The sequence below is a fragment of the Mesocricetus auratus genome, unplaced genomic scaffold (genome assembly GCF_017639785.1).
Source record: "Mesocricetus auratus isolate SY011 unplaced genomic scaffold, BCM_Maur_2.0 Super-Scaffold_100009, whole genome shotgun sequence".
Classification (NCBI taxonomy): Eukaryota; Metazoa; Chordata; class Mammalia; order Rodentia; family Cricetidae; genus Mesocricetus; species Mesocricetus auratus.
Window position 1 is genome coordinate 59,784,036 of NW_024429193.1, and position 14,991 is coordinate 59,799,026.

The window sequence follows — 14,991 nt, forward strand, 5'->3', positions numbered from 1 at the left end:
CTTCTCATCGCATTTGCCCGGGGAAGAGGAAAATGTGGACTACCTTTTTATTTGTTTGGGCTTTAGTTGTTTTTTGAGACTTGGTTTCTCTGTGTAGCCCTGAGTGCTGGAGTAAGCCACCATGCCAAGCACCTCCCCCTTTTGAATTCCAACTTTATTTAGGTGTGCTTGACTTATGATAAGTTTCACACATCCAAAGGATATAACTTTATGAGTTTTGTTTTTTTTTGGTTTTTTCGAGACAGGGTTTCTCTGTGGCTTTGGAGGCTGTCCTGGAACTCGCTCTGTAGACCAGGCTGGCCTCGAACTCACAGAGATCCGCCTGCCTCTGCCTCCCGAGTGCTGGGATTAAAGGTGTGCGCCACCAACGCCGGGCCAACTTTATGAGTTTTAATATGTATGTTCAACAGCCAGGTACGATCTCTGAGTTCACGATCAGCCTGGTTTACAGAGTCCCAGAACAGTCAGAACTATATATTGAGACCATGTCTCAAAAAAACAAAACAAAGACAACAAAAAAGTAGGTATGTACATATACATGTTCATGAAATTATTATGATATCAATATCTTCTTTCCCCCTTCCTTCCTTCTCTTTGGTCATCTCCAAGCATCCACTGATCTTCTCTAACTACATGTCAGCTTGCATCTTCTGTTTTTATATACATGGAAGAAAATAGCAATAGTACTCTCACATCCGATGTCTCTCTGTAGTCCAGCTGTCAATGAACAAATGATCCTCTCAAGTGCTGGGATTATAGACTCACGCCAGCTGACCAGGCCATGTTGAATTAATTGAATTATTGAGTCTAAGTTGTCCAGGTTGACCTTGGACCTTGAGATCCTCTGCTTCAGCCTCCAGAACGGCTGGCCCGACTCTCTGCCCTGGCTTTGATGTGGTTTGTCTTTTGAATGTTGAAGGTCTTTACTGTGGCAGTGTTGAAGAGGGGGATGTGTAAGAGATGGACCTTAGTGGGCATCTTTCTGCCCACAGGAGAATTAGAGGAAGTTCTCAGGTTTGGTTTCTAGCACCCACAAGGGCGGCTCACAAACATCCATAACTTCAGCTCCAGGGGATCTGGCACACAGACATACAAGCAGGCAAAACACTCACACACATATAATAAAAATGAGGAAATCTAAAAACCAAAGCCTGGGCAGGGAGCACATTCAGATTTTCCAGAGGACAGTTCAATCCCCAGTGCCATGTCAAGAAACTCATCATTGCCTGTAACTCCAGTCCAGGGCGATCCAACTAACCCTGCATTTGCATGCACACATCTGCAGACTCAGGATCACACACACACACACACACACACAATTAAAAATAACAGAAATGGATCTTTTAAAAGGCTGAGTAGGATCTGCAGTGTATCTGTGGTTGTGATAAACACCATAATCAAAGAACAACTTAGGAAGGAAAGGGTTTGTCCAGATCACACCCTGTCACTGAGAGAAGTCAGAGCACCGACTCAGGGAGGGACCTGGAGGCTGGAGCTGATTTCATGCGTGGTTTGCTCAGCTGATTTCTTATTTAACTCAGGACTACAGCCCAGGTGTGGTACCCCACATTAATCATTTATCAAGAAAATGCTCTATAGCCCATGTTGGTGGCGCACACCTTTAATCCCAGCACTCCGAGGCAGAGGCAGGCGGATCCTGTGAGTTCCAGGACAGCTTCCAAAACAATACAGAGAAACCCTGTCTTGAAAAACAAACAACAGAAAGAAAGAAAGAAAGAAAGAAAGAAAGAAAGAAAGAAAGAAAGAAAGAAAGAAAATGCTCTACAGGCCTGTGTACAGGTTGTAGGAGGCATTTTCTCAATTGAAGTTCCTTTCCCCAGATAATTCTAGCTTGTGTCAAGTTGACAAAACAGACAAAAACAAACAAGCGAAAAACAAACAGCAACAAAAAGCAGGGCACTAGGTATCACACACATTTAATCCCACTACTTGGGCATCAGAGATAAGTGGGTCTCTGTGAGTTCGAGGCCAGCCTGGTCTACATAGAGACCCTGTCTCAAGACAAAACAAAACAAAAAAGCTGGATAGAAATAAAAAATTGAATTTCAAAGAATAGGTGGGGGGTTTGCAATAGCTCAGTAAGGGCACTTGACAGCAAACTTGATTGTTGGGGAAGTCCTGTTATATGCCTGTGCATTTGTCAATAAAGTACTGCTGGCCAATAGGAATCTAGATAGGTGGGGCTAGGAATCCAGGAGGATTCTGGGTAGGAGAAACACAAGAGAGTTCGAGATGTGACGCCATGGGGAAGGAAGCCGGGAACTATTCTCCGGTAAGAGACATACTTAGATTAACAATTATGGGGTAATTACTTAAGGCAGAGCTAGCCAGTAAGAGACAAGCAAGGCCAACAGCTTCATAATTAATATAGCCTCCTGTGTGTTTATTTGGGACTAATGTGGCTCTGGAACCAGGCTGGCGGGACGGCTTCACTCAAGGAAATAGCTTCTCATAACACTTGATGACCTCACTTTGATCCCCAGAGTCCACACGATGGAGGTCAGGACGGTCTCCACCCTGTTCTTTGACCTCCGTGTGTGGGCTGTGACATATGCTGACACACGTGGCCCTTCCCATTAAATAAACAAACATTTGTTCTAAAAACTGAATTTGGTGCAATTTGTAACCACATGATAGGAAGACAGAAACAGGCAGATCTCCCTGGGGTCAGCCAGCCTGGTACTCGGTGAGCTCTAGGCCGGTGAGTGAGGCTGTCCTGTCTCAAAACTAAAGCAAAGACAAAACAAAGCAGGATGGACAGCTCCTGGGGAAAGGACCATCAGATTAGCCTCCAGCCAACAAATGCACCCTTCCCCACTGGAAATCTCCCAAAACCTGACAAAGTGGATTTTTTTTTTCTTCTACAAAGTAGTTCATCACTTTACATTCCGACCAAATCTGGAACATCTTGACCATACTTAGAATAGTCAGACTTTTAATAAAATATTGAGCTTGTAGTGTTTTTTTGTTTTTTTGTTTGTTTTAGACAGGGTCTCACGTACAGCTTGGACTGACCTGGAACTTACTATGTAGACCAGGCTGGCTCCAAAGCTCTAGAGATCTGCCCGTCTCTCCTCACTTGTGGAAGCCAGAGGCTGTTGTCAGGTAACTTTCTCACTAGGTCACCACCTTTTCTTTATTTTTAATCTAGTTTTTCACCTTTACAGGTTTTATGCTTTATTTTATGTTATGGGTGTTTTGTCTGCGTGCCTGACTGTGCACGGCTTGTGCGCTCTCCCCTCAGAGGCCAGAGTGAAGGGGGACGTCCTCCTGTGTAAGTGCTGCTCTTGTTGGTTGATGAAACACTGTTTGGCCAATGGAGGCAGGGAGATAGGTGGCGCTAGGAGAAAGGAGAATTCTGGGGAAGGAGGGCAGAGAGGAAACGAGAGAGTCACCATGGAGGTTCCCGAAGGATAGGACTCGCCAGGTATTCTCCGGTAAAATAGGGCCATGTAGAAATATGTAGATTAGAAGTTATGGGTTAATAATTAAGAAAGAGCTGGCCGCCGGGCAGTGGTGGCACACGCCTTTAATCCCAGCACTCAGGAGACAGAGGCAGGCGGATCTCTGTGAGTTCGAGGCCAGCCTGGTCTACAAAGTGAGTTCCAGGACAGCCTCCAAAGCCACAGAGAAACCCTGTCTCGGAAAACAAAAAAAAAAACAAAAAACAAAAACAAAAACCAATACTAGGTAGAATTCCCAATCAATACAGCAGCTCTAAATCTGTCCTGAATGCCCCAGGTAACCTCTGTAGGCAAGCCTTACAAATCCATCAGTTCCCCAGGGTGTTCTTGGTAAAACCAAGACTTTGGTTGGTGTCTAAAGGAGGAAGATATCAACAACAACAACAAAAAAAAAAAACAGTAGAGACAGTCAGACCAGCAGTTCAAGGGTAGCCTGGGCTACATGAGGTTCCACTGAAAATAAAAAGCAAATGATAATAAATAATAATAATACTCATGATTCCCTCCTGTGAAGCAGTTTTGTCTAATAATCCGTGGGCTCCAAAAGTGTGGGTAGGATAGCTGGTAACTCTGAGACTTCTTTCATTGTCTCAACCCCAGGTCACACATCCGTAAAGGGATTCAACACAGGTGACAGAGGTCAGTGTGGAGAATTCATAGCTTTAATAACAGATTGGTAGGGGGTGGGGATGCCAGTTTCTGTACTGGTACTAGTCTCCAAAAGTTGACTTCCTTTGTCCTAGAGCTACACAATGCCCGCTTAATTTCTGAATCCAAAAGCTCTCCTTAATTATTTTCTTCTCTTTGGACTCTCTTAAAGACAATCTCATCTTCCTACTTTTAGTTACTGCCTTTAAGAGATCCCAACCCTTGAGTGTTTTGCTGATTACCAGCACTCTTACAATCTAGGTTTGTAGGAGTGACTTCAGATGTATGTAAGGCCGGGGAAGTTCATGGTGACGAGCTCCTACCACGGTCCGGAATGCAAAACCATGGCCCAGAATTCTTATTCTGGGATCATGGCAGCTCTGACTGCGGGGCCCCATCTGATTCTAGGTGAGTGTCTTTGTCTCCTGTATCTCCCTGTCCCCACTGTTTCCTCTGGCACATCTTAGTGTTTTCTCACGCCAAGCTCTACCCTCAAATCGGTTCCAGACTAGTCACGGGGTTGCTGGCCTACTTACAGAAGCCATAGAACAAAGAGGCCCGAAAAGAGTGGGACTAGGAAGGTTGCTGGGGAGAGAGGAGGCCCTGCATCTGCGGGGAAAAGATGCAATTTCTCTAAATCCGGCAGGAAGACTCGGGCATCGTCCAGAGCTGTCTGAGCTGCCACCGTAAAGTTGGGGTCGCCAGAGACTGAAACGTCAAAGACGCAAGACTGGAAGTAGGCGTCTTCCACCGGAAGCCCTTCCTTACACAGCCTTCTGGCAGTATCGAAGGCTATAGCCCCACGGCGGCTGCGCTCTGAGCGGGACAGTCGCTGACTCGGAGGGCAGCCGCCAACACACAGCTGTAGGTCCTGCTCCGCGGAGAAGGCCCGCGCCACATCCTCAGCTACCCTGATGGAGAAGGAGAGCTGCCCAGCTGTCTGTCGAATGATTATAGTTGTCCCAATATAGGCTGCTCGGATCTCCACATGGCTCCCAGGGCTAGCAGTTTGAATGAACAAACTCGAGCCCCCAGGTCGGTCGCCTCCATTGACAGAACCGTCTTCAAAGGCTGCAGGAAGATTGTCCACCTCGGCCTGGTAGACTTTCTGGTCAATGCATTCCTGCATGTTCTTAAATATGATGGTGATCTGTGCGGGCAAAGAGGAAAATAGTTCGTTAGGACTCAATGCACCCCCCCCCAGTCAAGCAGCATATATTGTCAGGGATCTGATCCCAGCAGATGCACAGTGTCCTTGATCCCATCCCCTACGACCTTCCAATAGCACCCGAGCCCTATTCAACCCCTTGGTCTTTTGTTTTTCTCAATCACAGCGACTCCCAAGGAAATAAAGTGTCCCTTCTGACTCCTCAGTTCTTGTAGCTCTGGGTGCCACCCCGGCTTCTTCCTCTGGGTTACCTGCATTTGAATAAAGTCCCCATCAAGAGGAATTGATTTACAGGAGCAATGTTTGATAGGAGGAAGCCATTCAAGATGGGAGGGACTATTTAGGGAAGACAAAGAACCAGAAACTGGGTGGCGGAGGAAGAGAGAGAACTAGGAGAGGTGTGTCGGGTGGACCCGGAGAGGACTTCAGAAGGCGGATTAGGAGGAAAATTGATTCCCTGACCTTCCGGATGGTGGTAGCGTTGGCCCCCGATGCCACGGGGGAGCTGGTGGCCTGAACAAAAAGGAAGTCGTTATCCAGCAGGGGCCAAGCTCCTTGGACTCGGCACGTGTGAAAGTGGTGGTGGAAGCTACGCACATGGGGATCCCCGAAGGAGGCGCAATGCAAGAAGCCCGGGGCCCGACCATGCAGCCGGGAAAACCGGGCCTCGTAGTCACAGGGGTCTGGGGTCGGGGGTGCTGGGCCAGCTCCGGGAAGGGCGGGGCCCCGGGCCGGGGGCGGGGCCGTGGGGCCCTGGCGAGAGCAGTTGTGTTGGATCATCAGGTCCTCGATGCCGTGCACCGCAGAGTGGAAGGCGAGGTCCCCGCGGCACGTGCGGGCTGTGCGCCGAGTGCAGAGCGCATAGGAGCGCAGGGCGCGACACAAGCCACCTGAGGCCAGCCCACCACGGCCGCCTCCACGCGGCGAGCCCGGAGAGCCCCCTTCCCGAAGGCTCAGAGTGGACGAGACGTACTCGGCATTGCAGCGTAGGATCTTGCACTGGGAGTGAACTGAGGATAGAAGGGAGAGGACAGTGAGACTGTGCCCAGATGTAGGTTCTAGCCAAGTCCAGTACGCGCCTAATTGCCAAAAGGCATCCTTCATCCCAGCCATTCCTGCCACTCAGCGTGGGCGCTTTTTCAGCCCCAACCTTCAGCCCGACTCCTTGCCCCCTTCCCTCTTTTTCTCTACTAAAAAGCGTGTAATCCAATCGGACCTCTTTTCCCTAGGGTCCAAGGACTCCATATATGTCCTTCCTCCAGTTAAACGGGAAACAAGACAGGCCTCTTACAGAGTTGGCAAGTGACTGGGATCAGCACCCCTTCGCCCTCACTCACTGATGCTCGCCTGCCCACCCCTACCCGGCAGCCTAACCTCTAGATGTGCCCAACCCTTCCCTAACCCTTCCTTACCCTGTCCACAGAGGAGCAGCAGTAGAGTGAGGATGCTTAGAGTTGGGGGACCGCCATGGGGGGGCCAGGGACTAAGATCCCCCATACCTATCCAGCCAGATTCCCCCAGGCGCGGGTTCTTCCCAGCTGATGAACCTCCTACTTAGTGAATTTCGACAGGCAGTTCTGTGACTGGAAAAAGAAATTTGGCTGGGTGTGGGGAAAGAGAAAGGTTGAAGACGGGTCAAGATGGCGTGGAGAGAATCTGGGGAGATGGAGACAAGAACTATACAGACTGGAGTTTGGGAAGCAGGAGGCTTCCAGATGGGGAGCGCGGCTGGTGAGCCTCTGTGCCCCGCTCCTGTGGCCACCTTCAGATCCCTTGTGCAATACCCCTAGGTGGGGGTGGAGGGAAGGTTGAATGACCTCAGTGGGCAGAGTCCACAGTATTGCCCCATCCTGACTACCAAATAGTGTCAGAAATATAGGGATTCCTGGGGGAAGTAAGTTCCGGATCATCTTAGCGGGTTCCCCTGAAACTGCTTTAAAAACACACCTCTTATGTGTTACTACCAACCACGAGAGGCCAACCATCTGCCATTTCTTTTTCTTCATTGTGTTAGAAGGGCACAAAGGATAAATATTGTAGGCAAGTGACTTCTAGAATGTCGCTTTTCCAGTGAAAAGGAAACCAGTCTCTTGGCCACCCTAGAGGGCTGACATTACGATCCCTCTCTCACCGCATAGGATACAAACCAAGCATTCAAATTAGTATTATTTTTCCTGGTCAACAGCCCATGTGTTTTTCCAGACCTGAAGAGTGTACCCCCTCCCCACCTTTGCAAATCCAGAAGTTCCTGGTCTTTTAGGGAGGACAGGTATTGGGGAGGGTTTGTCTCCCTTTCTGCTGTCAAACTCCTCTCTTTGGAGTAAGTCTATAATTGGGCAAGAGTCCTGCAGGAGGTCTGAGAGGCCTTCAGTTAGGGGCTGGGAGTGTAACTCAGTAGTAGGTGAGTGTTTACCATGCTCAAGGGTTCAGTCCCCAGCACTATCCCCACCCCCACTCCAAAGTCTCAGTGTGATAAAATGCAGAGGGAAATGAGAGGAGCGGGGGAGAGGCAGCATTAAACCCCAAGCAGACATGGCTTGGAGACCACAACAATGAGGCAGGAGGAGTGGCGATGGGGTAAGGAGAAATCTGAGTTTTCAGAACAGATGTCTGTACTTTCATGAAATTCTAGCCTCAACCCAAAGCTTATCAAAGCAATTGCAATTTCGTCTGGACTTACTGTTTCCCGAGGTCAAACATTACTCTGATACCGGATTCTCCAGCCATAGTTGCCTAATCTGTTGGTCTGTTCCAGCCAGGGGTCCCCCATCTCTTTCTCCATGTCTCTCCTGGGTCCCCAGACTGGCTGTAATCTCACTGAGGTCAGAGAGCCAGAGAAGGTTTGGTGTGGAGAGAGGGGGAAGGGAGCGGGTAAGGCTGGTCCAAGGACTCAACAGCTGAGAGGAGGAGGGAGGTGGCCACTGAGTTGACAGTTTTAAAAATAGCTAAGTCCAAAATTCCAGGAACCTTGGTGACAGTAGGGTGTGGGAGTGAAGGCAGCGAGGACGAGAAGCAGAATGGATGAAGTATAGGATGTTGGGTACCAAGTGAGGGGGAGCGTAAAGAAACATGACAGCCAAGTCAGATAGCCAACTCGTATTATCTCCTTTAGCCGTGGCTCTGCTCCTCCTGCATCCTCAGTAATGCGCTCCTGGCCTTTAGGAATGGCAGGGAGTTGTTGACTGCCTTTGGTATTGTCCCTGTCCTTTCTATACTGAGTATCCCATTGAGTTGCTGTGGGTGGTATGTGGAGGTGTCTGGCTTTGAGGATGAACAGCAAGCCTCATTCAGGGTCCCTCCCTGTCTCTGCCAAGTATCGCGGGAGCTGAAAGGCTCAGCTGTCCGGAGGAGAAATCTGAGAGCACAATTGTTTGGGAGGAGGGTTTATTTTGTCTCTCCAGCAGGGATCTCTGCAGCTGTCTACGCCATCTCCACCGTTTCCATGATGCTAGTTTATGCAACAATCCGTCCTCCCTCCCCCTCATCAATACCCACAAAAATCCTAAGCTTCTGGGGTGTGTGGGGGGTGTAGGGGGACAATAACAGAGGCAAAGCAGGGAGTCGGGGGACAATAACAGAGGCAAAGGCGAGGAATTGGAGGAGAAACTTTTGAAGACTACTGATCCATGGTGGGGGGGATGGGGAAAGAAGAGTCAAGAATATACTTCTGTAGAAAGATTCTGACTTCCTGAAGATATTATTAGAAGCAAGGAATTGATTCGTGTCCTGTTTTTGCACCTGTTGGCATTTCTGGGGTCACCACCCCTCATTACTCGCCAAGGGAAAGCAGCACAGGACTGCTCACAAATTGTGTCACCAAAGCCTCTGGCCCTGTCAGCTCTACACCCAATTCAGTCAGTCTACAGGTCCAGATACTACTATAAGCATACAGTCTACAAAGCAGAAGGTGTGGGGAACATGCAGGCATATTTATAAAACAATAAATTTAGTTTTTTCAACTACACAAGACTATACCATAAATGTTTACATGATTTAGCACCGTGTGTGTGTGTGTGTGTGTGTGTGTGTGTGTGTGTGTGTGTGTGTACACCCATGTGGATGTCAGAAAACAACTTAGAGGAGTCAGCTCTCCTCCCATTACATGGGTCCTAGCGACTGAATGTTGGGTTTGGCAGCAGGTGTCTCTATCTGCTGAGCCATCTCACAAGTGTACATCACAAGAACTTTTATTCTATGAAAGGCCCCCCAGCTAAACTAATCAGGTGACTTTAAGACATAATAATTTGTCTATAATATGCAAAGTGGCATTTACTGTGGTGATATTCGTTTATGATCTAACAAATAAAGCTTGCCTGAAGATCAGAGTGCAAAGCTAGCCACACTATTTAGCCATAGAGGCCAGGCAATGGTGGTACACACCTTTAATCCCAGGACTCTAGAGACAGAGGCAGAGGGATCTCTGTTAGTTCAAGGCCACCCTGGGCTACACAAGATTGAATCTGTCTAGAAGAGAAATAGAGCTCACACAGAGTTTCTCTGTGTAACAGCCCTAGCTGTCCTGGAACTTGCTCTGTAGACCAGGCTGGTCTCAAACTCACAGAGATCCAGCACTTGGGATCACACACCTTTATTCCCATCATTATGGAGGTGGAGACTAGAGTGATATGGCTGGTAGGAGAGGGGAATATAAGTCAGGAGCTCAGTGCAGTCTGAGGTTTGGAGGAGACAGATGCAGTCTGGAGATGCAGTCTGAGGACAGCATCGCCCTTTCAGTCTGCGCATTGGTACAGGTGAGAACTCTCTAATGGCTGTCGCTTTGCTTCTCTGATCTTCAGCTTTAACCCCGATATCTGTCTCTGGGTTTTTATTATTAATACTAATTAGAATTTGTGCTACAAAGCTGGGCGTTGGTGGTGCACGCCTTTAATCCCAGCACTCGGGAGAGGCAGAAGGATCTCTGTGAGTTCGAGGCCAGCCTGGTCTACAGAGCGAGTTCCAGGACAGTCTCTGAAACAATACAGAGAAACCCTGTCTTGAAAAACCAGAAAAAAATAATTTGTATTACAATATACTCAAAAACCAAAAATAAGTGCAAAAACCCTGTCTTGATAAATCAATAAAGGTGCCGGGTGGTGGTTGCACATGCCTTTAATCCCAGCACTTGAGAGGCAGAGTCAGATGGATCTCTGTGAGTTTGAGAACAGCCTGGTCTACAGAGCAAGTTCCAGGACAGCTAGGGTTGTTACACAGAGAAAGTCTGACTAGAAAATCAAAACAAAAGCCAAAAAAGGAAGATAGAAAGAAACAAACCAGGATGCTTTGGAGAAACAGCTCATCCCCATTTGGGGCCAGGAATTATCCAAGATAAGCAAGAAAGCTTTAAAATATTTGTATCATCCTGGGTATGTGGCACACACCTTTATTCTCAGCACTCAGGAAGCAGAGGCTGATGAATCTCTCCAAGTTTGAGGCCAACCTGGTTTGCATAAGGAGTTCCAGGACAGCCAGGGCTACATAGTGAAATCCTGTCTCAAGCAAACAAACAAAAAATGTATCAAAGGGAATAGAAGGCAGCTAAAATATGGTAGTTGCCACTTGTCAAAGACAGAACAGATCAACTATCAAAAGGGATACTGTATGTTGTTGTGGAATATTACTTAACTATGTAAAGATGTATGACATTTGCTTATATTTGTTTAATTACGTAAAGATGTGTTGCTGTTTCACCTTGCCTGCCTAAGGCACCTGATTGGTCTAATAAGAAACTGAACAGCCCATAACTAGGTAGTAGAGAAATAGGCAGGGCTGGTGGGTGGAGAGAATAAGTAGGGAAGCAATCTAGGCTCCAGAGAAAAGGGAGAGAGGAGAACAAGGGAGAAAGATGGAGAGATGCCTGGAGCCAGCCAGGCGGGCCGATGTCAGTCAGCCAGAGACAGAGTAGGACGTACGGAATGAAAGAAAGGTAAAAAGCCCCAAAGCAAAACACAGTTGAAGAGAAACAGATTAAGTTATAAGAGCTAGTGGGACAAGTCTAAGATAAGGCTGAGCACTTCTCCCTGTCTTGATTTGGGAGCTGGTTGGTGGCCCAAAAGAAAGCCTGTTTTCAGTATGTATTGGATTGAAACACACCAAACCTAAATTCACAATTATACTTAAAAGTGATTGCTCGTTACTGGAGAAAGGAATTGTATCAGTCCATTTTGAAAACTGCTTGTAAATGGAAAGAATGAAGTAGACTTTTTGTTTTTGTTTTTTTAAATTTTTTGTTACATTTAGTTATATTTTCATATTTGTGGGTAGAGGAAACAGTTATATGTGCACAGGAGAAGAAGTCACAGGATAACTTGCAGGACCATTGTGTGGTCATCCAACAAAAGTTGTCAGGGCTTGGTGGCAAGCACCTATGTCTCCTGAACTGTCGCACCTGCCCTGTTTGATTTTTTGTTTTTGTTTTTGAAAACAAAGTTTCAAAGGTTAGCTTCCTACTCAAAATGTAGCCTAGGATGATCCTCCTGCCTCCACCTCCCACAGGCTTGAATGCCAGGTGTGAGCCACCATGTCCAGCTTTACTGTGCTTTTCTTATGGAAACCATATTTTAAAATAATGGGAAATTTCTAGAAATAGATGAAGATGACGCACTGCATGGAGGCACACACCTTTAACCCCAGTGCATGGAGGCAGAAGGGTTCAGGCAGCTCTAGGCTACTAAACACAGAAATAGATCTCTGGCAAATGTAAGTATTACTATATGTTAAAAATAACTATTTTTGAGATAGTATCTCAAAAATAAATAAATAATAAAGATACTGTAACAATCATAATACCTACATTTATAACTTCTAGTAAGTTAATGTATGTATGCAATAGATACACTTCATTACTAAAGAAAGAAAAATATGCTCTTCTGATTGTAGTTAGGCATACAATTCCACTTTGCTTTCCAAAAACAAATAAAACAAAAACAAAAGCTGGCTATGATACAGTGTGACTGATGGCCAGCAGGAGGCAAGAAGTTCAAGACCAGCCTGGGCTCCAGAGATCCTGTTACAGACAAACAGCCAATCAGCAAGTGCTGTGCTCCCACTGCAGCCTGGGTTCAGGGCCTGAGACAGGGAGGGGCGTTGGCAAGAAGAAATGAAATGTCAGACCACCAGATGAGTTTCACACACGAGGCTGGCCCCGGAAAAGCTCCAGCCATCTTTATTTATACATCAAAACAAGCATGTTTTTCCATGCTAACAAACAAGTTTTTCCCATCCTCCAATGTCAAATATATTTTCTCCTAACTTTTACATCAAAACATCTTTTTTTGTTGTCGTTGTTTTAGATTTTTCAAATCAGGGTTTCTCTGTGTACTTTTGTAGACCTGGCCTCAAACTCACAGAAATCCACCTGCCTCTGCCTCCCGAGTGCTGGTACTAAAGGTGTGTGCCACCACTGCCCCAGTTTTAAAACATCTTTAAACCAAAACCACTTATCATTTTGCTAGCTTGGCCAAACATTGAGCCAGGCACAGCCTGTCTTTACAGGTGATAAATATAGCCTCATATTTTCTTTCTTTCTTTCTTTTTTCCTTTTGGTTTTTCAAGACAGGGTTTCTCTGTATTGTTTTGGAGGCTGTCCTGGAACTCCCTCTGTAGACCAGGCTGGCCTCGAACTCACAGAGATCCACCTGCCTCTGTCTCCTGAGTGCTGGGATTAAAGGCATGCACCACCAATGCCCAGTTTAGCCTCACATTTTCAAGAACAACAGTATTATTCAAAACTTAACAAAGCACATTACAGAAGTAGGGTGATCTGTCTCCTGTCCCGTCAGCACTGAATCAGGACAGCTCCCTGGGTCTGAAGTGACAGTTGGCTTCCCCAGACAAAAACAAAAAACAAAAACAAAAACAAAAACAAAAAATAAAAAACCAGGGAAGCATCAGCTCCTGAGGAGTTTTAGGGGAAAATATTCGAGAAGAAAAAAAATGGGGTTTCCAGGAATGACGACATCTGCCTCACACATGATTGACAAAGTGACACGAAAAACCGCCAAGAGAGTCACCAATGTTATGAGAGAGGAGAGAGTGTCCAGGCCTCGAGGTCCCAGAAGTATTCTGCACTGTCCTGTCCTGACATTCACTGGTTCTTGTCTAGTGAGATTGTCACTGTGAAGTTTGCTCATCTAGAGACCCATTAGACAAGAACTCATATACTGGTTTGAAACTAGGCCGCAGGGCTCCCAACAGCAAACAAAAACAAAAACATTTCAATCTGATTTTAATCAATCCCTGTTCTAGAACAATTTACTAATTTGCAAGAAATTTGGGAAGCATCAAATGAACCTCTGAGGTACAAATTCAGATGGCATAGACATCCTACAGGACAAGTAGCCTGATTCAACAGTGAATTGAAACAAAACTGGAGATGGGACATCAAAGGACTGGGGGTAGCACCTAGGGGTGGCCTAGCATGCCCAGGGCCTGATGTTTGATCCACTGGAGAAAAAAATCAAACACAGCAATCGAACAGGTGAAGGTGTTCAAAGAAACTGAAACTTAAATTTGACCTCAACAAATCTCTGTGAAAAGATTTGTCAAAGGATTTACTGAAAAAGAATGACTTGGAGCACAGATGGGAGATAGAATATCAAACAAACAAAGAGATTTCTGTCTAAGTATTTATTGTTAAAAATGACTACTTTGGTCGGGTGGTGGTGGCGCACCCCTTTAATCCCAGCACTGGGGATCAGAGGCAGGTGGATCTCTGTGAGTGCTTTCGGCTAGCTAACCTGGTTTACATAGACCCTGTCTTAACCTTCCTCTCCCCAAGCCAATGCTAGTTATGGAAATAAAATGAAGACTAACAGAGGACGTAGTGAGAATTGTAATGAAAACTCCGAGATTCTCACATTGCTTGCAGTGGTTAGGATGAAAATACCCTAGGCTCATATATTTGAATGCTTAATAATCAGTTGGTAGTTGTTTGGGCAGCATTAGGGGGTGTGGCACAGCTGTGGCTTTGTTGGAAGAAGCGTGTCACTGAGGGTGGGCTTTGGGGTTTCAAAAGTCCACACAGGCCTGTGTCTGTCTTTGTCGGCTGCCTGTGGATCAGGATGTAGTACGCTCAGTTGCGGCTCCAGCACCATACCTGCCTGCCTGCTGCCACACTCCCCATCACGACGAAAGGGGGACTAAGCCTCTGAAATGGTAAGCAAGCCCTCAATCAAGTGCTTTCTTATGTGAGTTGCCTTGGTGGTGCTGTCTCTTCACAGCAATAGAACAGTGAACAGGACATTGTGAAGAAGAGGAAGTCCCAGGGCTGTCCAGCAGCGTTCACCACGTTTAACAATGCCTGCTTTTTTAAGCTGTAGAGAGGCTTCAGCTGGGAAAGATTATGAAATAAGCGGAGTGTCTGAGACAAACCTGTCCAGACTAAAATAACGCATGGGTGTTCAGGGGGGAGCCACTTTGGGAGGCATGGAAAGGCTCAGACAAGGTTCCCTGCACATTTGAGAAACTTGGCAAGGAGATGTTCCTGATTTTTAGTAAGAGAGAAGTCCTGAGGGCTTAGGTGATGGGGATGTCCTTCTGCATATGTGTTTCTTTTATTGGTTGATGAATAAAACACTGTTTGGCCAATGAGACAGGAAGATAGGTGGGGCTAGGAGATGAGGAGGATGTTGGGGAGAGGCAGAGAGGCGTGAAGAGAGCCATGTAGCCGCCGAAGGAGTAACAGGTCCGGGC

General features: G+C 46.7%; 1 protein-coding gene and 1 long non-coding RNA gene across 4 annotated transcripts; one reads left to right on the forward strand and one right to left on the reverse strand.

The window, feature by feature from the left end:
- Positions 1–2,235: 2,235 nt before the first annotated feature.
- On the forward strand, positions 2,236–5,506 carry LOC110343559. Of its 2 annotated transcripts, XR_005879409.1 has the most exons (5): positions 2,236–2,293; positions 3,008–3,126; positions 4,086–4,124; positions 4,395–4,541; positions 4,780–5,506. It is a non-coding gene; the product is annotated as an uncharacterized LOC110343559 (long non-coding RNA). The 2 variants fall into 2 exon arrangements; XR_005879410.1 differs by lacking the exon at positions 4,086–4,124.
- Positions 4,126–8,164, reverse strand: Hjv (hemojuvelin BMP co-receptor). Of its 2 annotated transcripts, none has more exons than XM_005084241.4 (4): positions 7,982–8,164; positions 6,714–6,884; positions 5,764–6,311; positions 4,126–5,283 (listed from the first exon to the last, which is right to left on the reverse strand). In XM_005084241.4, exons 2-4 carry the CDS (start codon positions 6,796–6,798, stop codon positions 4,666–4,668), a joined length of 1,251 nt encoding a protein of 416 aa, XP_005084298.1. In that variant the 5' UTR covers positions 6,799–6,884; positions 7,982–8,164; the 3' UTR covers positions 4,126–4,665. The 2 variants fall into 2 exon arrangements, with proteins under 2 accessions (XP_005084298.1, XP_012979218.1); XM_013123764.3 differs by having other exon boundaries at positions 6,714–6,902.
- Positions 8,165–14,991: the final 6,827 nt, after the last annotated feature.